The following is a 27,403-nucleotide window of genomic DNA, read 5'->3' on the forward strand; positions in this document are numbered from 1 at the left end:
CACGCGGCTTTGCGATATTTCGGTCGGCGGGCGCGCTATGCAGCGGGACGCGTGCCCCCCCATTAATTAAAGGTTAATTAAGGCCCTTAACTTGCCAACCGTCGACTATTTTGAGGGTCCCGTGCGAACTTCGGCTCGGCGCATGGGCCCAACGGGCAGGCGGGTAGGTGATTTTTTTTTTTTTTACAAACTTCATCCAGTGGCGGGATGAGGTTTGATCGCGGTTTTAAAAACGTTTAATGATGTTTTTGTTTATTTCATTAACGTGTCCCATCTCGTGTGACATTTTCACGTGAGGGGGACACGTTAATGAATTTGTTATTGTTCTATTTTTTATATTTGCCAGCCTTTCAGCGATCTCCCTGAGGCAGCACTTTGCCTCAGGGAGATGTCCGCTCTTTTGCGCGCATGCGCGAGAGAGCGCACTCTGACAGTTGGGGGTTCCCTCCACCCACCCCCGCCACACAGGAAGTGTACAGCGCTTCCCGTTGGGCGGCCCGCTGGGTGGGACTTAATTGGCCCGCCCACTTAAAATGGCGGCGGGGCCCGTTTCGGCGGCGGCGATTGGCTACCTGCCCGCCATCGAGCCGGTGGGGCCTGCCCACCCATCAAGGGCAAAATTCTGCCCCATGTTTCTGAGGAAGCCAAATTCTCTGTAACCCCATAATGGCAATTCAGCTGCCTGTTTAGTGTCACTTTTGGGAGGGGATGTTTATAAGAATCAAGTCTATTTTCTATGCTGGGAGTGAGCTGTTGTGTGTCACTCCCAACAGATGCCTATTGTGTCAGTCCTGGTTGAGCAACACTTTGACAATAACATTTCCATCCTTCTTTTCAATTTCTCCCATGGCCTTACCCCTCCCCATCTCTGCAACCTCCTCCAGCCCTACAACCCTAGAAGATTGTTGTGTTCCTCCAATTCTGGCCTCCTGCGCATTCCCAATTCTAATTCCTCCACCATTGGTGGACGATCAGCTTCCTAGGGAGGTAAGCTCTGGAATTCCCTCCCTAAATCTCTCCACTTCTTTTTCCTCCTTTAGGATGTTCCTTAAAACCTAGCTCTCTGACCAAGCTTTTTTGCTCATCGGTCCTAATATCTCCTTATGTGGCTCGATGTCAAGATTTGTTTTGATAATGCTCTTGTGGAGCACCTTGGGACAATGTAATACATTCAAGTCATTCTTCTGCCCCCTAAGAAGACTCGCCTTAATGCATTGCCCTCATTCCACCACACTCATCTTTCCTGTCTGGCCCAGGCCTGTGCCCTAGAAACCGTTCCAATCTCTTCCTGCCCCTTTCTGGTAGATTCCTGCAGCTCTTTTTCTCTCTTATAAACAAGTGCTATTACTTAGCATTTACAGCACAGAAACAGGATATTCAGCCTGATTGATAAACGCTGGCGTTTATGCTCCACACGAGCCTCCTCCCACCTTATTTCATCTCACCCTCTCCGCAAATCCTTCTACTCCTTTCTCCCTTGCATCCTTATCAGACTTCCGCCTAAATGCATCTCTGCTATCATTTAGATATTTGTGTTTCAAGCCAATAAATCTTAGAAAGGATCAAAAACCGCTCTCTGAGAACTCGACACTGGCTGTGATTGGCATCACCTTTGGTCAGGTTTTTGATGGCAAAGCTCTCCTTACTCATTTAGTTGAGCCCTGGTTCACTTTCCAGACATAAATTATTATTACTCCTCCAGGATACATTCTCTCTTTCTGTAGCTAGGACACCACTGAGCCGTTACACTGTGTGTGATTACCACAAATTGTGCCTGTTCATGTGTAATTGGATGTTAATGTGATTGGTGTTTCAGTCAATAAAAAAGTAACTTAAAATAGAAGTCATTTCAAATCACACACAATTACCTCAGCAGTTCATGGATATTTTAAAATTTGTTTCCAGCAGGTGTCTTATTTACTTTAGGTAAACACCATTATCCCAACTAGGATCAGGAACATCATTCTGCCTTAAGATTTTTTTCAACAGAACCTCCTAAACTCACGAACGCCACCGCCCAAAAGGACAGGGGCAGCAGGTGCATGAAAGCACCACCACCTCCAACCAACAAAAAAAACAACTTGCATTTATATAGCGCCTTTAATGTAATAGAGCATCTCAAGGTGCTGTACAGGAGCATTTATGAGGCAAAATTGGACAGCGCGCCCTATAAGTATCGAGTTAGTTGACTAAAAGCTTGGTCAGAGAGGTAGGAATTAAGGAGTGTCTAAAAGGATGAAAAGGAGGTAGAGAGGTGGAGAGTCTTAGGGAGGGAATTTCAGAGCTTAGGACCTAGGCAGCTTGAGGCGTGGCCATCAACGGTGGAGCGATTAAAATCAGAGATACCCCAGAGGCCAGAATCAGATGAGCCCAGGTATCTCTGTAGGGTTGGTGGAGATTACAGAGATAGGGAGGGGAGAGGCCATGGAGAGATTTGAAAACAAGGATGAAAATTCTAAAATGGCGGCATTGCTTAACTAGAAGCCAATGTAGGTCAGTGAGCAGAGGGGTGATGGGTGCAGGACTTGGTGCAAATAAGGAGACAGACATCATCAAGATTGTGGCATATAGTTCCTTCATCGGCAGCGGGTCAAAATCATGGAACTTCCCACCTCACAACCCTTTGGGACTGCACTACCACCGTGTGGACTGCAGGGAGTGTCACGAGGCTGTGCCCCTTTAATTTTGAAAAAAGGACTTTGAAATGAGACCGAACAAATTACTTAAAAATGCAAGGTCATCTTCCAAGGTGGAGGTGAAAAAGCATCTTAGGCACCCTCAGGGGAGTGTGAAGAGAGGGACATTTTCTATAATTCAAAGATCCATTCAAAATCATCACTGTCTAAGGCAGAAACATTAAAGTGCAAAGTGCTGGATATTGAAACAATGGTTACCACAGACAGACCCACCCAAAACTCCTTGGAAATACACAATGGGTGAAGTATAACAGGCCAGGCTGCAGACACGGCAGAGAGATTGCAAGGGAAGTTTCAGCAGAGTGTACAGGTGCAAAAGCTGCACTCTCTCCCTCTCTCTCTTTCGGAAAAAAGTGTGTGTCACCCGCATTGAGAAGTCAGCTTTCAGAAACCTACTGGCGAACCGAGATCTCATAATAATTGCAACATCTTTATCTGACCGCACCCATGAAATCAGCGAATCCAAATCGGCCCCAATGTTGAAACATCGACACCTCAGGGACAAGGGAAGGGCACTTAATCATTTATTCTTTGAACTTTTTTTATTGGACTCTGTCTGCCCTTATTTCTGATACCTGTTTGTGTGTATGACATTGTGTTTTTATTTTATTTTATTTTTTCCTCGGGTTTAGCAGTTAATAAATTTGCTCTTCCTTAACTCAAGAAAACCCTGTTTGATTGGCTCCTTATTGCTCACAACGTAAATAGTTAAGTACATTTGGATTCAGAAAAGGCATATCCTCGTGAAAAATAAACGTAAACCTTTGTTGTGACCAAGCAGGGAGGTTGAATAGAGGGGAGCCAGTTCACTCCTTCTCACCTGGTCGTGACAGGGTCAAGAAGGTGGCCCACTCCTACCACCAGGGCAAAACTAGGAGTAGCCAATAAATGCTGGCCTTGTTACTGTTGCCCGCATCTCGAGGATGAATGAAACAAATTGGAAGGTGAACTGCCAACCGTATATGCGTACTAAGACTATCTATTGCCGACTCAGTCCAGCTACACCTCTGCACGGTTACGTGCATCCATCCAAGGAGCAATTGTGCCTGATTTATTCAAATTAGGAAGGGTGCAACCTCTGAAGAAGGACAGGCTTCTGTTTTTAGAACCATTTCTCATGTCTTTTAGAAACACTCCAGATATGCCAAAACAATTTGAAGTGTAGTGACTGTGGGTCGTGGAGGGAAATACAACAGCCATTTGGTGCACAGCGAGATTCTACAAATGGCGATGAGATGAAAGAGCAGTACACAAAGCAGTGCACTGAACTTTCAACTTCTGTGGGATGTAGGATGGGTGGTATTTGTTCAACTGTTTGCAATACGTCCCTGCACCATTGTCAGTAATTACATTGTTGTTTTTTTTTTCACAATTCTACTCAGGTTTTATTTTACATAAACAATTGATTTTTATATTTAGCGTTTTCCACCAACACGTGGAGCCTGAGACTTCATTGGCTTAGCAAACTTCTGTTTGGGTGCTGCTTTCTGAGTAGCCTTAGCTGTAGCTGCGCTGACTTTATTTGGCCTTCTTAGCCTCCTTGGCCGCCCTGATTGCCTGTTCACGTTGAGCTTTGCGCACCTCGGGCTTCTGATTCCTCTTAGCCATAATCTCAGCAAGAGAGGCACCGGTAATAGCCCGCTGGAACTTCACTGCACGACGGGAGGGCTTTTTCTGAATCTCTTCAGACTGCCCCTTTTTGTGCTCGCGCCTGCACAAGACAGACCAGTTGATTTGTCGAGGGTTTCTCTTGGAGAGGGAGGCGGACTCACATTTTGAGTTCAGAAACTGGAAAACCTTCCCATCGATTCTGGCAGAGCGCTTCCCGTGACCCGGGTATATTTTATACCCACTAAAACTGCACAACTCGACCTTCATATCGACTGCAAAGACCTGGACAACCTTCTTGTTGACTGGCAATTACACTGTTAAAGACGACTGCTTGTTAGAACAGGTGATGGGTGTTAGTTCACCCATAAAAATAGTATAAATGGGTACAGCTGTAACACTCTGGTGTGGAAGGGATCGGAAAAGTTTGCTGTGCTAAAGAGCTGTCTTGAGGTCAAAGGCTAGCCACGGACTCATTCTTCCTCGACAAACACTTATTGTGATTAACATTCATTGAAGGCAACAGAAATGAGAACCGGGCAGGTGTATAGAGGGCGTCCAATCTGATACTGGCAGACACCCAATTCACAAGCTGAATGTGCCTCCCAGTAAATACTGGAATCACAAAGTAAGTTAGCCTGCGTCCATGTGGAGGGAAGAGATAATTGAAGGTTTAGACATGCAGCCCTTCTTACAGAAGTGTGCAGCCACAACAGTCTTTTCCATTCTTAATTTATTTTTAGAAGCTTTTCAATTCACGTTGAGCAAGTCTTTGACTCTATACAATCCAGCAGAGTATTCTAATCATCAGCAGCATTGGTTACAGTGTCATTTCTAAGAACGAAAACACAGGGTTCTATTCAGATGAACAAGGCAGCTGGATTCTAAATCTTAAAGGCACCCTTTGAATAGATTGACTGTATGCACCACCCCAGCACATTTGAACAGGCAACACTAGGGAGGAATGGCAGGCATCCACTTGGCATAAGCCTTAACAATAGCCTATTTTCAATGACATGCAATGACAAGTTTAGTAATCCTGAACTCAATTTCTACCTCTATTCTTACTCATTCAATTACCGTTCTGGCTCCATTCTTGAGATTTTTAAGTTGTATCTTTTCTATACACTCCTGGGAGGTTAGGTCTTCACCATAAAATGGATTGGTAGACAATCAGCAGCCTGTTTTATACTCCTTTCTCATTTTTATTTCTTATTGATTTCAATGCAAAAGGTGAGATGTAAAATGGGCTGCCAATTTGCGATTGCCTGTTTTACTCTATTGCACTAACTCAAACGCTGGTGTCTGTGATGTCAAATCTCCAACGGAACAATGTTGGTGCTTGTTACGTCAGCCAATGGTTAATTTGAATGTCCCCCCAGCCCTTTTCCCAAGGACTAATGTTGAACAGAGCCATTGAACAATACAAATGTAATAAAATGCTGCTTTGGGTCACTTTTATCACTGATGTATCACAAAAAGATGTGAAAAAATAAAATCAAGAGCATCTTATTTGACGATAATAACATATTTTAACATTCCTGCAAAATATTACAGAGAAAAAAAAGACTTGCATATATATATATATCTATATAGCGCCTTTAATGACCACCGGGCATCCCAAAACGCTACACAGCCCATGACGTATTGTTGAAGTCTAGCCACTGTTGTGATGTAGGAAACACAGCAGCCAATTTGCACACGGCAAGATCCCAAAAACAGCAAAGTGCTAATGACCAGATAATCTGTTTCTGTGAAATTGATTGAGGGACAAATATTGACCAAGACACCAGGGATAACTCCCCTACACTTCTTCGAAATAGCATACTGGGATCTTTTACCTCCACCTCAGAGGGTAGACAGGGCCTCAGTTTAACGCCTTATTGGAGAAACGGCACCTCTGACAGTGCAGTGCTCCCTCAGCACTGCACTGAAGCATTGGCCTTTATTCAGAGACTCAGAGACAAGGGTGTGGCCAGATGAGCCATGGCTGACGCTGAACAACCCACTCATCTCAATTCTACCATCAGATTGCTACATCAAGTGGTGGGGTTTAAGGTGTTATTAGTTATTCCTCTAATGCTGAACCGCTCACTGTCTCTTTCAAATAGGATTGTCATTTCCAGCTCTGTTTTCGCTTTTGTCCAACACTGTTATCAAGTTTAACAACTTTTTTGCTGAGGCCTTCACACCATGCAAGATGTTGCTTTTAGTCTTCTCTCAAGAATGTATCAATAGACTATGACCAGGATTTTCCCCTCGGGATTTGGGGGCGGGGCCCGCTCGCCGAGGGGGAAAATTATGCGGGATGACGTCGGGAGGAATCCCCGATGTCATCCCGGGCCAGTTAAATCTTAAGGAAGGCGGGCGGACAGTGAAATCGGCAGTCCGCCCGCCAACCTGTCAATGGCCAATTAGGCCATTGACAGGCTAGTTAAAGTGCTTAAATACCTGCCGGCCAACCTTAAGGCTGGTGGGCAGCCCAGGAGCCCCAGCGGCCTGTAGATTCATCCACTGGCGGGATGAAGTTTCATTACCGTTTTGTAAAAATTTAATAAATTTTATGAGTTTGTTAACAACACGTCCCCATCTCGTGTGACATTGTCACATGAGGGGGACATGTTAATAATTTTAAAATGTCTCTATTTTTTGATTTTACTTACCTTTTACTAATCTCCCTGAGACAGGACTTTGCCTCAGGGAGCAGTGCGCACTTTGACAGTTGGGGATTCCCTCCCCACCCCGGAACAGGAAGTGCATAGCGCTTCCCGTAGGGGATGCCGCTGGTTGGGCCTTAATTGGCCCGCCCACTCAAAATGGCGGCGGGCCCCATTTCAGCGGCAGGGGTTCGGCTGCCCACCCGCCACCGAGCCAGTGGGGCCTGCCCACCAGCCAAGGGGTAAATTCTTCCCTATATATGGACGGATGGGAAATATATCGAGATTCCTCACTAATGAACTCCCGGATTTCAAATTTGTCCAACTGAGAGGGTTCCTAATGGAGGTTGGACACTTCCCAGCGAGGAAGCAAACTGCAGGACCAAAATAAAGACAGAAAAAGCTGGAAACACTCAGCAGGTCAGGCAGCATCTGCGGAAAGAGAAACAGAGACTTTTGGGCCAGGATTTCCCAGCCGGTGAGCCTATTGAGGCCATTGACAAAGTAATTAATATAATTAGTCGACCTGCCCGTCCAACCTGAAGGTTAGCGGACAGGCCGGGAGCCCTGGCGGGCATTGGAAAAAGCATCAAACCTCATCCACGGGCGGGATGGGGTTTCATGTGGGTTTATAAATTTTTAATAAAAGTGAAACTGAAAGTGATGGACATGTCCCAACTCATGTGACAGTGTCACATGAGGGGACATGTCAGGGAAATTTTTTTTTTCTGTTTTTAATATTTTTCAACATGGAGCCGATCTCCCTGAGGCAGCACTGAGCCTCAGGGAGATGAGTGCCCCCCCCACCCCGCCTGCACAGGGAGTGCATAGCGCTTCCTTGCGGATGTCACGCTGGGCGGGCCTTAATTGGCCCGCCCACTTAAAATGGTGGCCCAATCGGAGGCGCGCCTCCACGCGCTCACTCTTGAACTCCTCCCCCTTCCCCCCCTTCCCCCCCAACCCCGCACCGATGGGGGGGAAAATTCTGCCCTTGGAGTTTGTGACAGTAATGATAGCAAAACTCTCAGTGCTCGCCATCATTACGCTACTGAAACTGACAGGAAATTCGGGAGCCTGTACATGCGCAGAACAACATGGAGATCCAGGAGTTGGTGTCAGTGAGTCTACTCTCCTCTACCAGCTGTGCTACAGATGTCCCCAAATAGTGCTATCTCCCTTGCAATCATGATTTGGTGAACACTTTCTCTTCTACCCTATTTAAAACCCTTGAAAAAGGTCACATCTTGTTGAATGAAGCGTAACTGGGTTTTAAATGGAGTGCTAACTTTGAAATTACTGCTAAACGCCCTCACTGTCCCTGAAAATCTAACTTTACATTTGTAGAATGTCAAATTTCTCCACAAGGATAAAACGCTCCACACATTTTAAAAAACTTTTTATTTAACAAGAAATCTGCTTAGCTTTATTTTAGATTCTATCTTAGTACAACCATACATTTCACTATCTGAAATTTTATACTAAAGGTGAAGGATTTTAAATGCTCTTAACTTCTTGGTTTATTGGGTGAGACGTGGCACCAGATTTAAACTTGTCATCGGGAGAGGAGAAGTCCAGGCCACAGGAATTGCTAGATCTTTGTGAGCAGTTTGCCCTGAGGTCAACCATGAGCACCCTTGTTTCTCTATAAAATCCGGGTCAGAGCTAACATTTCAGCTATCTATCAGCAGAATTTTTTAATCAGTGAAATGTTGACTCTGTCTCTCGCTTCAGAGAAGCTGTCTGACCTTCCGATGTGCTGAGCGTTTCCAGCATTTTCAGTTTTTATCTGAGATTTCCAGCATCTGTGGTATTTTGCTCTTACAGGGCCAATCGTTCTATTACATTGAAACTATACGATCAATTAGAGCCTTTCCAAATGCTCCATTTCCCACTGGTGGAGGAGGTGCAGAGTGTAATTGGGCTCTGAACCACATTATGATTATCATCATCCCCTACTACAGGGCCCCTGGGTGAGGTACTCTGAGCATGTGGTATTTCAAAGCAAACCTTTTCAGATTTTTCAAAACAACTGATTTATACCCCTGATAAAATGAAGTTTATGCAACAATAAATAGGTTGGTGACCCCATTAAATTAGCAGACAAGCTATTCATCAAGTAATTCACTTCAGCGTTGATACCCAGGTAACACATACAGTCACTTCTAAGAAATTCAGCATTGAATGGATGAAAAAATACACGGTGGTATTTATAGAATTTGATTTTCTGCACTGGATGGGCCTAAACTCTGGGCAGAGTGCACAAGGAATAATGAGCAAGCTTCCTGAGATGCTTGTTGCTGGGGTGATGACCTGAGCAAGATGTTATGAGGCATATTAGCAAGTCCAGCCCTCAGAGCTGCTGAGTTTTGATGTAAGGTGCATTAATGCCATGCTGGCATTCTTTCTTTTTTATCCCAACCCTGTTTCTTTCCAGTTTCCTTCTGTGCAGTAGTACTAATTTATTGCCACAGTAAGTTCCCTAGATCCCTCATTTGAGTGGCCAACATATCATTGCAGCCCCAGACAGTCAATGTCAGGAGGCTTTTCGATGGTAAGGGCTGCGCAGTTTAACATGAGTCCACCTTTCAGAGAGGGGGTGGGGAGTGGAGTTCACTCGACAGTGATTCAGTGTGGAACCCTGACTGACTAACCTAGAAATGTTTAAGCCAAGCTGTACACTCCACCAATTTGATTCGAGTTCTGGTCCCATGGTCCTGATCTGTATCCAGAAGGGACGCTCAATGGCCATTCAGGTAGCACCTTCGGGTTTTTATCTCAATTCTAAAGAGCAGTTACAAGTCAAACGATGCACTTACCATAACTAAGTATCTGGGTCTGTACTGGATGGTTCCAAAGATACCCAGGATGATTGCCATAATGTATAAAAAGTTGGCGAGGATAGGAACCCATTGATAGCCCAGGAAATCAAAGATCTGCCTCTCCAAAGTAGCTGCCTGAAAAAAATGGAAACAAGTGACTTCTCAGACAGCTCCAATGCACAATACATTACAGCAGCAACCTACAGCGCGTTACAGAAATGACACACTGTGCATTTTGGACCTGTCTTTCTGGATGTTACACCTTCCACACACTGCACGTTATAAATTCCACACATCGTGCATGACAGCAACAACATACACTGGATTCACTGCACTCAGAATGAAAATGGAAAGAAAATAAAATGAGCCATTTCCTTCCCCATCTCCTGTATATAATCTAAGTAGGTGGTTCTCTTTCAGGATTTGAGTGAGTGAGATAAGGCAGGCCGGGGAGAAATTTGACTGCAGCCCAAATTGGGCACAAGGTCAACATCACAACTGCATCCGTGCATCAATCTGTTCTGATTAGTGGCCCACGCAAATTTCACACAATTAGAATTAAAACAGCACAGCAATATTACACTAAGACCTTCCCCAGAATATCAATCAGGCCTGCAAGATCCCTTTTATTGATCTCTTGTATCCTAGTCTCTGACTTTCACCCAAGGTGTCATCCATCACCCTTGAAACCTTTGAGCCTGCTCACGTTCTTCACTCTTTCAACTTTAGCCCCTTGTGCATTGTGTCCTCCTCTCAATCCCCCATTTGTGGCAGAGTTTTTAGCTCCCTTAGCCTTACACTGTGAAGCACACCCCTTCAAGCTCTCCCTCTTTCCAGCTCTCTCACCTTAAAAAAAAATTTCTCAAAACCTATACCTTTTTGTACACAAGTTCAGTCTTACCCATAATGTTTCTCCTACTACAGCAAGGAATAAGTGCATCTCAAGAACAAAGGGATGAGGTTCTGTCACTGCTTACAATCAGGTGAGGAGGGGGAAAATTGCTCCCCTCTTTTCCCTCTCCTCATTTGACTGCAACAGGTTTTTCTTTTGTTTTGGATAAGGAGATCTTTGCAGATTTTAGTGTGTACTTAACTGTTTACATACTGTGATTATAAAGAACTAGTAGAACAAGTTTTCTTGAGTTTAACAAAGTAAGGGGTTAATTTTTTAACACTGAACAAAACAACCTGGGGAAAATATTAAAAATGTCTCGACTTCTGCAAACACACGCGCACACATACACACTCGAAAACCACACACAAATACAGGTTACAGGGAAGGGGGAGATAGACTTAGCTAAATTAGAGTTTATAGGAAATAGTAGCGTGCTGTCAACTATCCAGCTGCAGATAGGATCTGATGGCCTTGATACTTCTGATTTAAAGATGTAGATGTCTGTTGATGTTGATTGTTCCTCTGGAGACACAGCTGTGGTGTTGAATTCTTTTCTTTTAAAAAATCTCTGTCTACTCCAGAATGGAGTCATGTGCCGGAATTTTCCAGCCCCCCGTGGTGGGGCCAACGAGCCATTGAAATCTCTGTTCAATTCGGTGGGAGCAGAAGATCCCACTGGTTGGAAAATTCCAGCCATAGCCACATTAATAGACAGGGCTCAGCTCTTAGTTAGAAAGAGAGAGAGAGATAGAGGCAGATTGGAGGTTTCCCTTCACTCAGCAGTTACTGTTCTACTTCTGACTACCATGTGCTTAAAAACACCCACAAAGAGCTTGGCTTGCCAGGTGACTTCTCTCTCCAACTGCTCGTAGCTCAAATAATAATTGTATATTCCAATGATAACTCAATTAGTGCTACTCAAAAAAGTCAAAGTCTTTTGTCCAAGCAATTAACATTTGAATGGTTTGTTTCCAGTTGTTGAATTCTGCAGATGGCTGCCACAGATGTCTTTGATAAGGCAGGAAGAGGGTTGTTTAAAATTCCTGGGCATGTCTTTGTTTATAATGAGTTTTGTAGACTGACTGTCTTTGGGATATATGGTGATGTATATTAGAGCCGGCCATCTTGATGGGAGTCAGTTATGTTGTTTCAGCAAAAAACGGTCTATTTTTTAAAAAAGTCCAGTGTGTGAGTCCAGCTGATGAGTTAAAAAATAATGTTTGATTTAAGCACATCTTCGTAACAATCACATTGGAACCACCAAGAAACCCTAAGACTCAGCTCAGCTCATCCCATGTAAAATCTATGCTCCAATGGGCATCAATTTATCATATCTTCATTTTCATGCAAAAATTCTTTGCAAGTAAGTCCTTGCACCAAATATAAGCAAGATACAGATTTGATTGTATCAATGTGTGAAAGAATGATAAATTATGCAGGATATCCCTCCTGAGCTGCTGAAGCCTATTGTCAGGCTCAAGTGTGGGTCCGAAGCTGCACTATGTGGGAAACAGTCACTCGTTGTGATTTTCCCCAGAGCCCAATTAATAGCCAGAGGGTGGGTTCGCTATCCGTATGGAAGGGCTTTCAAAGCTGGAGGGCCAATCAAAAGCCATCCAGCTTGAAAGCAGCAGCAGGATGAGGGCCAGCTCTTCAAAATGGAGGTACCCATCTCTAATTTTTTTTTTTAAAAGTCTCAATTAAAAATGGCTTTTGGGGCCAGGCCACCCATTGTGTGAGTGGGGGAAGCCCCTCTAGAGGGTGGTCTGTGGGCTGCTGCATCACCCAGGCAGTTAAACTGCCCCCGTCACCTGCAGGAACCTAGAACCTATGGAAAATCCCAGTTGACCTCTTTTAATTGGCCTTAAGTGATTATTAATGACTTCATTGGCCAGCCACTGTGTGGAGGTGTGGAGTGCCGCTGAACCCCAATCATCCTCTGAGAATGTGGCCTGGGGTTGGGATGGAGCTGGGGAACTGACACACATTCCAGCAGCCCTACTCTTAGCACCTGCCCACCGGCTCACCTCTGACCCTGGCCCCGCTGGGGCCTAAAGGTCAAGGCTGTTGTCGTTGGTTCTTAAAAAGCCCTTCTCCATGAGGCCTGAACCTCCTTCGATTTGTGACACTGTCACTCAGAATGCTGTCCTACTACATGGTAGAGTCATAAAATTTTACAGAAAGAATTTGCATTTATATAGCACCTTTCGCAACCTCAGGATGTCCCAAAGCGCTTCACAGCCAATGAAATACTTTTCGTTTGAGGTGCAGTTGCTGCTGTAATGTAGGAACGAGGCCTTTCGGCAAGTTATGTCTGGGCTGGCTCTTTGAAAAAGCTTTACAATTTCATCCCAACATTTTCCCCGTGACCCTGTAAATCAATACTCTCAACTCCAATCCTTAAACATCTTGCATTTATACAATGCTTTTATCACAGAAGAAAGTCTCAGGGTGATTCACAGAGACAGAATCAGACAAGTATGGACACCAAGCCAAAGAATGAGATATTAGACGAGGTTGGTCTAGAGTTTTAAGGAAAGTCTTAAAGGTGGAGGAAGAGGTTAAGAGATGTACTTCCAGAGCATCGGGCCTGGATGGCTGAAGGTATGACCACCGATAATGGAGCAGGGAAAAGTGGGAGGAATCGGCAGGGTGGGAGGGGGAGGATATAGTGGCGGGAGGAGTGGTGTTAGCAAAAAAAGCTCCAGTCAGGGAAATGGAGAGCCTGAAAATAGGTAATTGTTGGGTTGGAGGTTAGAGATAGGGAGGGGGGACAAGGTCATGAAGGGATTTAAACACAAGAAAGTGAATTTTAAATTGAAGGAATTTTGGAACCAGGATGTAGGTTTATAAGGATAGGGGTGATGGACAAGCAGTAACTAATGCAGGATGAGACCCAGGCAGCAGTGTTTTGGGTGAACTGAAGGATAATTGGTCAGCCAGCCATACCATGACCACTCATCGATTGCCCCCATCACCAATGATAAAAGCCTTTGTTTCTTTATAAATTTTAAAAAAAATAACTGCAAATTGGATATACAAATAGAATTTACTGGAAAAACTGCAGTTGGTTCAATAACATCTGTAACTAGAAAACGAAAAGAAGCTAACAATTCAGGTCTAACCCTTCCCAGAGCTGGAGAGTGGAAGGTAAGGCAATCTCCACCAAAACAATATGGTGAGTAGAGAGTTGAAGAAGATCAGGTAGTACCAGGGATGTTGGCCCTCCCCTAACTGGGAGCAGTTGATGGGTTGAATGTTCAGCAAATAACTGTTTAGAACAGTTGAAAAATGGTGAAAATTAGTGAATGGAATGTGAGAACCTTCAAGAAAAGGCATCAGACTGTTTAGTACTTTACCAAGGTCAGAGCAGAAGTCCTTGCGATCTCCTTGGACAAGTGTTCAGATTGGTTGACTGCAGGAGCAAAATCAGTATCAGTGCAGGAGAATGTCCTTCTGGCTATGGCTTCTCTAGCGGTCATCCAGTTTGAGGCAGGTGGGTGGGTGGGAGGGAGATGGTGCGGGGTGCGCATGGTGGCGGGGAATCTGTGAAGCTTGTGTGAGGTGTAGTGTGAGGTGTAAGATCCTGAGGTGAGCCTTGCACATTTTTACACTTGTGTTAGAATCATGACTCGATATCTCTCAATGAGTTCCTATCGATCCCCATCTGCAGATTCAGTAGGATGACAGAACCGCCTATCTTTCAGTTGGGTGGGAGACTTGGTTCTGTGTGCAGGTCAGTCAAATCTGGCAGGCAACCCTAATGCTAGTGGACAGGAGGAGCTGACTGTTAGGTTATCAGGGTTGATGGTTACGTTTGCAACCTCCCAAGCAACGAACCACCTGTAACACATCACAAACAGAATGGTCAGTAGTGACCTCTGTCAGTAATAAATCCAATCAGGAATCAAGGAGAAACCTCCTTATCCAGTGTGTGATTAGAATGTGGAACTCTCTCACACAAGGAATGGTTGAGGAAGATAGCTCAAATGTTGAACACATGAACGAGAAAAAAATAGAACAATTTGCAACCAAAGTTAACGAGCATAACGTGGCTCCAATGAGGTCATCTGTTCAAATAACTTTGGCACCATTATCAAGTTCTGGCAGTAAATCTAAAGCAATAATTAATATCCACGTTCTGGTGATGGGCCTGAATTACCTGTTGTACATTCTCACACTTTATATGGCCGCCCGGTCATTATTATGAATTGTCACCTGATTACATCCCTCAGTTATCTATAAGTAATATATACGATGCTGTAATACGCCACAGTAATGCATTGCTGTAAAATAACTCCAGTATCACTGCTGTGCTACTCGACAGGGCAGTATCACTTCAATCACTTCTGTCAATTCCAAAGGCACTCACACCAACAAAGAACGCAACAGAAAAATATAAGCTGTGTCCAAAGCTGTTAGATTCAGAAACATTATAATTATGCATGTTTGGGTTATTCCATGTTAGTAACATATCTCATGGTTCAGATGACCTCACAGATGACCTCTCAGCTTTGGTTTTGTGGTTTCTCAAAGTCATTCCAATCCACAGCATGTTATTGCCTTTATATTGACTCTGCCATTCTGTATTCATTCAACTGTCCATGTGTCCACTTACTAGAATGCTCCTCTCGTCCTTAAAGTTGTTGAAATATGATTACCTAAGGATGTTTCATAACTGCTATCTGGATCTTGATCACCTGTGTGGTAAAATACTTCAAAGTGACTGCTTAGTACAACAGAAACCTCTTAATGGAACACCCCCTTGGCAACCTGCATGGGTCCCTCCGGCAACCAATTGTACACACACCGTAGAAGCCGGCAAACAGGGATGGGGGTAAATTCCACGCCCTAGGAATGCCCATTGACTGAGGCCTCAGTGGAAAATGATCCAGTCTCCTTCCCCTCCCAGTCAAGGGTGCTGCTTAAGCAGAGGGATAAATGGTGTTTAATTCATATTAGCACCTGCTGCAAGCTTTACAAAAAAATGAATGAGCAAATTGACTTTGGGGATGCATGTGCTTGTAGCGTAACTTGTCCTCATTAAGAGCAAAGCTTAAGCGTCCGTTTCTGAATGAATACAAATTTATTTGCTGCTCCTGTTTTCAGGAGTTGAACCTTCAGTGAATAACATCAGCCAACCGTGAAAGAAGGAAGAGGCAAAACCACTGATTGGAAATGTTGCTCTTCTATATTGTAATGAGCCTCGGGAAATTTAACATGATAAACACACCTCATTTAGTTAAAAGCAACTCAATGAGCCATTCGGAGTCTTGTTTACCTCATGGCAACAAATCCTCTCAGCTGTTTAGTGGTGGATCACCAATAAATCTGGACCGAATCAATAAAGCAGCAGCGTCTTAAAAAATTATCAGCCTAACTTCCCTTGGAACATTTATTATTTATCTTCCAAATGTAAAGGCCTTAATGCCCATTTGTTCCTCTTTCTGACACTTGTTCCCCAGCATTCAGAGTGGTTTGCAAATACCTGGATAATTATTCAGTACGTTGGCTCTCTTAGGATTCCTGAGGGCTCCCTTCCCTCTTTACATTTGTACAGATTGAGATGACAGAGGTTAGGGTCAGGGAAATAAACTGTTTTACATTCCGGGCAACTGGTGCCTGAATCGAGCACAGGTCAAGGAGTTACCTTGAATTTTACACCACAGAAACAAGTATGGCCCAAGTATGGTCTAACCACATTCTTACACCCTGTTTCCTTTATCTAACATTTTAACATACCCTTCTATTGCTTTCTCCCTCGTGTACTTATCCAGATTTCCCTTAAATGCATCTATGCTATTCACCTCAACAGAGGCTCAGCAATCAAAAACATGAATCACAAACAGAACTGATTCCACACACCAGTCCTAAAACATACAGCCAAATGGGACACAAATATGAGGGACATAAGGTGGATTAAGGAAAAAGATGCAGTTCAGTGGTTACCAAGACTTTAAAATTATTGTCGAGGTCCAGAACAGAGGAGAAAAGCCAAATTAATGGCCTTCTTCGAGGTCAGTGAGTTAAATCACTTTTTTATTGCCCTTTTCTCTGAATATTTCCCACTGTCTGTATCTTTACATGGGTTGAGTGGCCACAGCAGGATTCAGTACTCTACATGTCGTCTCACAAATGCTTTATGGGTTGTTGGTTTCAGCTTATACAGCCAACATACTTGAATAGAATTTACAGTGTAGAAACAGGACATTTGGCCTAACTGGTCTATGTCAGTGTTAATGCTTCACACAGGCCTTGCTTCAACCTATTTCATCAGATCTAATCAACATATCCTCCAATTCCCTTCTCACTCAGGCACTTAGGTAGCTTCCCCTCAACTGCGTCCAGATTCTTCCTCTCAGCCACTCCGTAAGTTAGCAAGTCCCCTAGGCTTATGGGAAAGATGGAAAAGAGTGGGAAGAACTCTCCCAGACAACTCATGGCTTCTCTTCCTTCACATTCAATGCTGGCTGCAATGTGAGAAGGAGAAAGGATGAAAGAAGATAGAAAGGAAAGAAAAATGGAAGGGCGGGGGGGGGAGGAGAGAAAGAATTTACGTAGGCTGTCAGTTTGCTGAGCAATATTTAATCTGCTTCATGTAGATTGAATTGCTTCTGAAATGCACTTACTGTGTTCGTGGAGAGGCCATCCATTTTGTGTTCAGTTGTGAAGGGTCAGCTTGCATATATTGTTGGTTAATTTTAGTTTTGGAAAAAAATAAAACTCAATGACCACATTCTTTGCTGGGACTTGGGGCAGAACTTAATATAAGCAATATATATGCAGACCCAGCCAGTGGTCCACTCACCTCTTTTCGGGAAGGCCCACTGAATTAAGTGCCAATCAAGCACTTGTCAGGGTGTGGAGGGGCTTCCCCCCGAGGATCAAGGACCCTTGGGCTGGAAATCCCACCCACTGAGAGCTGCTAGCCAATCAGAGGCTGGCAACTTTCATTGCTCAGCAGCACCACTGGGGGAGGCTGTGGTTGTTGCTGGTAATCCATTCACCCCGAATCTCAGGATCACTGAGGGAGCCAGGACACAGGTGACTGAGAGGGGTTGTGGGTGGGAGTCATGGGGGGGAGAAGTGAGGGGCATCGACAAACAGGACAGGGCCCCCGCATTCCCCCCATCCTAATGCCAGGTTCTTTAGATAGGCACTGATTGCCTTTGAATGAGGACCCCCCCCACAACCCGGAATCCTGCAAGCAACCCCAAAAGGGTTTGTTTCTCGGACTTCCTTAATGCCCATCCCCCACCCGCCGCTGGGTGAATACTAGCAGCAACGGGATGAGGGCCTTTAAGTGGCCATTAGTCCACGTTATGGAGAGTTCAGAAGACCACCACAATGACTGAGACCCTTGCAGATGGTATTGAAGGGCACTACCCAACTGGTTCAGGCATCGGATTAGCATCTTGAGAAGCCCAATGACCTACTCAATGGCTGTCCTTCTGAATAGGTGGGTTTGAATGTATCGCCTTTGTGCCTCTGCCTGGGACTCAGGGTCAGTAGCCATCTCTTTAAGGCATCTCCCTTGTGCCCATTCATCCATGTGCTTTGGGAGCTTAGAGTGAAGAACTGAAGCAGCCCGCACAAGCAGAGGATAAAGGAATCATGGAAAGTGAACGCAAATATGCAGGAAGCACTAGACATGGTCACAGGCCAGCTGGACATTGAGGGAGGGGAAGTCCTTTCTATTGATCAATCTCACTGGCCAGTCACTGGGTGCCTTGATGGTCACATGGGTGCTGTTCCGATCCCAGATGATGTCAATACTGGACAAGCCAGATCCCGGGGTGAAACTTGGCTTGATAGATCCTAACCATGGAGGAAAGTTACTCAGCAAATTCACAAGAGTCTGCTGATGAGCTTTTAATACAAAGAATAAAATAAGAAAAATGAACTATATTACACCAGACAAAAAGGTTGGAAAGATCTCAATGCAAACACAAGAAGATGATTGAATTTCCCAATATTCCTTTATCCAGCAATATCTTTACAGACACATAGACCAGTAAAGAGTTACCACTAGCTTGACACAAAGGATGGAATCATCCCAGAATTTCACTAAATGCAGTAGTGGGCATGGAAAACGATGTTTAACCCGCTGGCTGCAATGGCGGGTTTTTGCGCCGTATCATCCGCTTCCCGCCTCATTAATTATGCAGCCACAGGAAACACGCCATCTTGCTGGCCTCTGATTCGCCTGCCACACCGTTACCTTACCATTTCCTCACTCTGGGTGCCATATCCAAACTGCGGCCGTGTACACAGTTCTCAATGATTGCAGCCCAGGACTGCTCCAGTGAAAACATGGCCCTGAGAGCCAAGGAGAGTTCAGTGACCTGTCACCGGAATGCCTTTTGCAGACCCTCCATGATGTGCTCCACTCCCACTCTGGCTGCAGGAGGTCCAACAATCTCACCACTCCGGCTTGGGAGGCGATGGCAGTAGTGATCAGTGCCAACGCTGCACTGGAGAAGTTGGCCATCCAGTGCAGAAAGAGGATGAATGATCTCATTGTACCGCCAGGGTAAGGCAACCATCTCATCACTCTAAACTCACACACTTGCAAAGTCATCACACATTCATTGGCATCTCACTCTGCCAGTTCAGGGGATATCACCACTCACTCTCTCACATCCACCCTCATATCTCCAATTGGCCTCATCTCCTCTGGAGACTGCCTCCTCCGCCCTCATCACCTTGAGGCCACTTGCACAAATCAACATGTGCCCCCACACACACATCCTTCCCTTGCCTGAGGCCACTTCTCCCCCTTCCCCAAGCAAGCCCTAACCCTGCAGCCATTGAAAAGCCTTACGGCTGCTCTGGTAGGCAGAGACCTGCCCGTGAGCCCCTCTAAAAGTGATGTGGTGCTGTCTGCGAAGTCTGGCGCTGATGACAGTGAGTGCTGCCCGAAGCAAGGTAGGTAAACAAACCTCGAAGTCCTGATCGAAGTGCAGATCGCCGGGTACACGACGCTTATGTACAGTTGTGAAATACGTGCCTGGATGATCCAGTATGGAGAGGTGATTCCAGTGAGCAGGGCTTATGAGATGTTAAAGTATTGAAATTATGGGCTGAATTCCCTGGTTGGCGAGCGGAGGCGGGGCCCACTCGTTGGTGGTTAAAATGACACGCGGTTCGCACCCAGTCCCGCTCCCACTCACCCCCGCACAACCCCACCGACGGGGGGAACATTTTTCCCTATGTTCCCGATATGAAGCAGTGAGAAACACGGCCTGTCGTTGACGAGTGGAGCAGATGATCGCAAATTGGTTTCATGACAGCGTAAAACCGACTTTTGGCATTCTCACCATATTGTCCGCTTATGCTGCCAAACGTGCCATCACCAACAGGAATGGAAAATTCCATCCACAGGTTCCTTGCTTGGGACTGACACATGTGCAGACAATTTTCTTCCAGTGGACTCTTGAGCATTCACTTGATGCTTCTCGCCCAACTTACATCTCTCCCTGAGACACCTTAAACCACGCTTTAAACTCACTATTGCTCCAACTGCATTCCCTAAACTCAGTCTTCTAGTCGACTTATAGTATTTCTTATCTCAGAGAGCTAAAAATCCCGGTCTTTACTTTCTGACACACACTTAATTCTTCCCCGTCTTTCTCTGTGCCTCTCGACCACTGTCGCTAAGCAACAGCCCAGTTTTTTCTACTTTGTGTTTTTTTGCCCAAAATCACTAAACTTCTAATCCCTTTTTAACCCACCACTTCATCTTCTGGGGTTGTAAAACCTCATTAAAAATGTATGTATATGTAAACAAACCCAAAAGACTGACCTTTCAGCTGCAGGTCCACCCAGACTTTTAGGCATCAAGGCTCATAAAAAAAACTAAGTGAAACTGGAATTCCTTTACCTTCCTTAACACAAAAATACACATATATAAAAATTCAACTTAAACATCATACATTGTTCATCACAGTGCAACTGATGATGAACAATGCTGACCACATTCAAAGCTCTGGCATTGAGTGCCCACTCTCACTTCTACCTGTACTGTGCCAAAGGCATCCCCCTGCCAACTACCCTGTCCCCTTTTGCCCTGCTGACCCTCTTATGGGCGGCGGTGATGACCTGGGGGCATCCATGACTGGCTCCCTGCTGTCTATCAGCTTTAATGGGGATGAGAGCTGATTTCCTGTCCTATCCCACCACTAACTGGCTATTTACTGGTTTTTACTCGTGTTCCATTTTAAGGTATACAAGACCAGTTCAGAGCAGTATTCTTTCTTCAGTTATTACTGCTTTTTCATTCTGGGTTGTTGGTGCCAGGGTCAGTGCCTTGAAATTGTCACGCTGCCCGGCACCAGTATTTTCGGGACCCCCGACCGCTTTCGTTCTTCTCTTCGGTGGGGGGGTGGCGATAACTCAGCCCCAAGTCAATAGTTGGTGCCAAATACAGATTTTACATCACTTCAGCAGAGCCACAGGTATTTTTCCCAATCCTATCAGTGTTCATGCCACTTTGCTCTATATCTATTTCCTGATTTAACAATTGTGTCTATGCTGCTGGGATGTCGCCGACTCCTTGACATGCTTATCCCCTGCCCTCTTAATATACATTGTCTGATTTAAAATGCTGTTCTGATCAGCCCCACATATATCAGCTCAAAAATGTTTCTTACATTAAAGCCATCAACAGTGAAGTGTCCTGTAATTGATGGCAATCATTCTTATTAAATTCCACATTTCAGGGGGCCCTGCACCACTCAGGGAATGTACACAATATTGTTTGCAGGAAGCAGATCAACATTTGCAAGGGGGGATCAATAATTAATAATGTATTGTTCACTATTTAAGATTCGCAGATTAACTCTGGTTGCATAACAAGGGTCTGTACGCCATTCACAAAACTGCTTGATGTCACTGGGCTGAAACCTGGAATCAGTTTTCACTGGCCTTCTGTTCCAACTATTTGCACGAGCACATGACTTGAGCAGCCACAACAGATGAAGAGGACAATTGAAATAAAGAGAATTGTGAGTACAAATTCCAAAGTTAAGGGATTACACCAAATTGGGGTTTTTAGCTAATACTAAGGAAGACGTTATGTGTTATATGCCTCGGAGACACAGACAACAAACAAAGAGATTACTGATAAGCTGAATGCATTCGAGATGCAGACATAGAGGAGGATGTTCTGCATCTTACACAGACAGAAAGACTAATGAGGAAGTGCTGGAAAAGGCTGGAGAAAAGTGAAAATTAGCTTATAACATTAAAGAAAGAAAGATGTAATACTTCAGTCGCACCATTAGAGCAGATGATAGACAGACAGTTATTGGAGGGGAAGATTGATGGAAAGCGTAGGAGAGGAAAACAGAGGAGAAAATGGATGACAGATATACTAGACTGGATGCAGTTGACCTATGTGAAATGTGTAAGGGTGACACAGGTAAGACAGAGGTAGAGGTCCTTGGCAGTCAACCTTCTAAGAAGATGATGCACTAACAATCGAACAAACGAAGGAAGGCTATGGCAAAATACCAGAAGACATTAATAATGTTGTAGAATTGGTGTGTAATTGGCAAATGAATTTTGATGTAGATAATGTGAGGTGGTGCATTTTGATCAGAAGAATTTGGGGGACACATACTCTTTGGAAAATAAGAATGTAAATGGGGTAGTGGAGCAAAGTGTAAAGAGAATGTAATTTTCCTAATATTACTGTGGGGGCTCTGTGTGTGTGACCAATTTAATTAAACTGAAGACAGTCAGACTGTAAGGTTTAATTCATCAAAGGGGTTAAGTGCAAAAGCAGGCATTTTGAAATGGAGATGGACAAGTTAAGATGAGACCCCAGTAGATGCAGTGAATGGAAATTTTCATTTGTAGATAAATTGAGAGGTTGTTTGAATTTCTAAGAGGAATTAAAAGGTAACAAAGAAAATGTTTGCATCATGCATGAGTTCATAGGTAAAAAAATAGTGGGGATATCATATTTTTATTGACCCAAAAGCAAAGACAAGTTGGAAACATGAAATATCTTATATTTAGAAGAGTTTGAGTTTCAAAGAAAGTTTAGAACAGTGGGTTTAGAGATAAAAGAGGGAGAAATATATTTAAGGAAAGATTGAAAGCTGTATGTGCGTGGCCTGTGAGATCTTGAAATGTGGGCTGCATGAAGATAGGCTTGTAAGAAGCAGTCTGTAGCCACCCCAGAGAAGTACTTGTTTGTTCCAGAAAGCAAGGTTTTGTTAAACACCTTGGAGTTTCATTGTCGAGTGAAAGGGAGAGAGAAGTTGTGAAACACCTCCCTTATAGCAACAGCAGTGCCTCCTGGTAATATTACTGGATGTTTTATAGATTAAGAGTCTATTTGGACTGTTGCCTGAAAAGGGGTGTTTATTTTAGGAGTCTAGTTAAGTATAAATCTTTTGGGAAATGTAAGACTGAATTTAACTGTGTAACTGTAAACTTGTGTGTTTATGTTTTCTTTTCTTTTGTTAATAAATGTTTTAATTTACTAGTTAAAATCTCTAAAAGTGGTAGTGGCATCTTTATTTCTGACTTCAATACACATAGCTTCTCATAATCAAATACAAATTGCAAATCGTTGTGATAGCTCAGCCAAGTTTTGCTTTGGGATTTGGTCAGCCTGGTCATTATCACCTGCGATAACATAACCAAAGGAATTTAGAGAGACAGATACACAAATCGCTAAAAGGAGCAACAGAGCTTAACAAAGTTTTAAAAAGCAAACAAAGCACTGAGGTTAATTTCTAGAGGAACAGAATTGAAAAGCAGAAAAGTCATGTTAAATTCATATAGAACCATGGTTCAAACATACTTGGTGTACCGTGCACAGTTCTGGCATCCATATTATAAAAAGAACATAGAGAAGATGCAAAACAAGCCTCCAAAGACAATAGCGGAACTGAGAGGTTACATCTATCAGGAAACTCTAAACAGGCTGGGCTTCTAGAAGGCTGAGGATTGATTTGATAGACATCTTTAAGATAATGAGAGTTTGATAGGGTAGATCTAGATGTTTCCACACACATGGGGAAGACCAAAACTAGGGGACATAAAGATAAGATAGTCACTAATAAATCCAATAGGAAATTCAGGAGAAATTTCTTTACCCAGAGAGTGGTTAGAATGTGGAACTCACTACTACAGGGAGTAGTTGAGGTGAATAGTATAGATGCATTTAAGATAAAGTTGGATAAGTGCATAAGAGGGAAAGAAATAGAAGGATATGTTTAGATGAAGTAGCATGGGAGGAGGTTCAAGTGGAGCACAAACACTGGTATGGACCAGTTAGGCCAAATGGCCTGTCTCTATGCTGCAAGTTCTATGTAATTCTACATTAAAGTATTGGAAATATATAGGCTGATACCAACAACCCATAAAGCATTTGCGAGACCATACACGGAGCATGGAATCCAGCTGTGGCTCTTCAATCCACCTTCAGATATGAACAGTGGAAAGGGTTCAGAGAAGGCCAATCAAAAATCTATTCCACGTTTTACTTCACCGACTTTGAAGGAAGACTTAGAAAGCTCCATCAGCTCATCTTTTTTCTTTTATTGTCCAGGGTCTTGACAATAATATTAAGGCCTAGTCAACTACTGTACAATCAACCACTGAACTAAAGTCTCTTTCTTTAACATACCTTATGTCCTTCATGTTTTTGCCCCATTGGCTGCTTTTTCAGGGTTGTTGCATAAAATGCTAACTCCGATTTGTGTTTCATCTATGTGCTTACTGAGTCTCTATTGAACTCTTTGCATCTTTGCACCTCACCTCTGGCATCTGCCTTTTCTTCATAGAGTCATATCACCTACTGAATTAGATACTCTATTTTAACATCTCTGCCTGGATTGCTTTCTGTTTCCCCATCTCTCTTGCAATGAAAAACGGTGAAATGTGGTGCATTATATCTGATCTGACATTTTTCTATGTCTTGCTTTTCTGCCCCATTTAATTCTGAGCAAATTTCTTGCAGTTAATTAAATTGTGCTAATGTCTTCTAACAAGCTTTTTTCCAAAAAAGGAAAAGAAAGCCAGTCCTCTGGAATGCACAGAGAATCTTGTTCACCATCAGAATCTACTTTAACACAGGAGCCAGATTGTCTGTGATGCATCACTTAGGACTGAGCAAAACATTTAATGAAGATCAAGGGAGGTATACCATTCACAGTTTTGAAATTATGAAGTACTTCAATAATGTGGCCACAAATGAGGATAAGTATCAAGAATAGTTGCAGCACAGACAGAGACCATTTGGCCTTTTGAGCCCATGATGGCTCTCTATAAGAGAAATTCAGCTATTCGCAATTCCCCTTTGCCATAAACACTGAGCTTTATGTTTAGGTTATATTTTAAAATATCCCCTTTAACTTAAGGTGAAACTCAACATTCTGAAAAGTGTGGTGTTGAAGTTATGGCAAACACCTCAGCTCAGAAACATGCCCATGTGATCTGGTTGCCATGGGGAGAGAAACTCAAACAGAAACGCATTGAAGTGTTGGGTGCCATCTTTAACACCATTTCACAGTATCTCACAGAACAAGGGCAGCTGCTGTTTGAGGCACAGAGACAAAGAAGCTACTAATGTGGGGAGGCATTGTGGGGGGGGGGGGGGGGGGGGGGGAGGTGTGGAGCTGTTTTTGGTGCTACTGACCAAGCAGGATGCTGGTTAGGGCCAAGTTTCTCTTCAGAAGAAAGGGAACAGAACAGATGGGGCTCTTGGAGATTTAGCGAATGGAGAGTCACGGAGCTGTGCCTTGCTGGGGATAATTGAATCCGGAAAACTCAAACAGTGAGTGGAATAATTGTTGAAGAACACTGGAAATTTTGACCTGGTGTAGCAGGGAGAAGTGAACCTGCTGGAGATCTGGGAGTTCCTGTAATGCTACTTATCTGCCAGAAGCGAGGCATTGTGTAAAAGTGTTTCAGAAGACATATTTCGGTTGTGTTAGTTAGTTGATGTGAAAGTACCTTTTCTTTAGTTCAATGTATTAGTGGCTTGTTCAATAATGTTTGATTTAGGTTGATTTTAATTTGTTTGTTACAGTAAAAGTCTTAAAACGTGAAATTTTGTCCTACGGTTCTTTCCTGCAGATTCATCCCATTTTAAAAGTTATCGGACTCTACGGGGATTGTATCACCTCCCTCCTTTTCTCACAATTTCCTTTTATCTTCAGGTGCTTATCCAATTCCCTTTTGAAAAACAATTGAATCTTCAAGATATGAATATCAACTAACTTACAAAGTTATATAACAGACCCAGGCCTCATGACCGAACATAGAACCAATCCAAAAGAAAGGCATTTGTTTCAATTTTGTTCTCTCTGTGTCTATACATCTACATTCAAAACACGAGCAACCCAGTAGTGAATGGGTATACGCCACTCAATCAATTACCTTGACATGCTACAGACATCTCAAGTTTGCATTGGTACTTAAATTTTGTTTTCGTTGAGAGACATATTTGGAATGGACGATTTGGCACATCAATTTATAGTACCTGAGATCAAAATACTTAGAGCCTTGGGTCCCTCTCATTGATAAAAGCATTACATTTAGCTCTACAAGTTCCCCTGCAAGACAAACCCCAAGCCATCAATGTCTCCAGAACCTCTTGTCAAATGAATGTTTGTCGCCAATGGAAACAATCTTGTATTGATTCTAAATGAAAGCTGCAGCTCCTGTTTTCTATTAAAAGGTTACTGTTATATCGACCCACACAATACACAACATGCTCTTTATCTGAAAGCAAATCAACACAATTATTCCTTGTTAATGTAAACCTTTGACAACATACATATAAGCACTGATTTTACATGTAGAACCATGATCTTGACAGAATGAATTGTGCTATGAACAATTTGTTTGCACAATATTCAAATGGTCACAATGTTGTATTAGACCTGAACCAACTGGACATTGACCACTTAACGCCGCAGCATTTTTGACGGTTTTACACCACAGAGCCAACAATAGGATGACTTTGGCGTGCAAATCAGGCGTAAATTGGAATCCAGGATGCTGGGGAGTGAGGCTCCATGGACTTGGTATGCTCACACTGTTTCAATCTGGAATTGGTTCAGTCCAGCTCTGGATTTACACTACAAAACTTCAGCAGTAGCGTGAAAAGGCTTCACTCCTACTCGAATAGTGTTTCAATGGACCCTTATATCTCTGTTTAGCTTTGTGGGGTGAAGGTGGGGGGAGGGGTGGGGGTTACAAAATTGTCCTTTGAATTGATCTTATTAACGTAAGACCTTTAAATCATAAAATTGTCACAGCACAAAAGGGGTCCATTTAACCCATCCTGTCCATGCCAGATCTCTGCAAGAGCAACACACCCAGTCCCACTCCCCTATCTTTTCCTCTTGGTCCTGCAAATCTTTTCTCTTCAGATAATAATCCAATTCCTCTCCAAAGGAAATATGAGCAGGAGTTCACCATACAGCCCCTTGAGCCTGCTCGCCTATTCAATACAATCATGGCTGATCTTCTAACTCACCTCTGCTTTCCTGTTCATTCCTCATATTGCTCAATCCTCTGAGAGATCAAAAATCTCTTGACCTTAGTCTTAAATATACTCAAAAATGGAGCATCCACATCAATCTAGGATGGAGAACTTGAAGAAGATTGGAGAAGACGTGGAGAAGATTCACAACCCTCTGAATGAAGAAATTTCTCCTATTCTCAGTCCTAACAAGCCCCTTATCTGGAGACTGTGCACCT

The 27,403-nt window shown here is 43.6% G+C and overlaps 1 protein-coding gene and 1 pseudogene across 1 annotated transcript in view; both read right to left on the reverse strand.

The window, feature by feature from the left end:
- nkain1 (sodium/potassium transporting ATPase interacting 1) overlaps positions 1–27,403 on the reverse strand; it is a 512,964-nt gene that overhangs the window by 178,372 nt on the left and 307,189 nt on the right. The window contains exon 2 of the mRNA XM_078567413.1: positions 9,778–9,915. Coding sequence (XP_078423539.1) covers positions 9,778–9,915 — 138 coding nt within the window. The remainder of the gene's footprint in view (positions 1–9,777; positions 9,916–27,403) is intronic.
- Positions 4,048–4,582, reverse strand: LOC144696114 (large ribosomal subunit protein eL24 pseudogene; annotated as a pseudogene).

This window comes from Cetorhinus maximus, chromosome 21, assembly GCF_964194155.1.
Source record: "Cetorhinus maximus chromosome 21, sCetMax3.hap1.1, whole genome shotgun sequence".
NCBI lineage: Eukaryota > Metazoa > Chordata > Chondrichthyes > Lamniformes > Cetorhinidae > Cetorhinus > Cetorhinus maximus.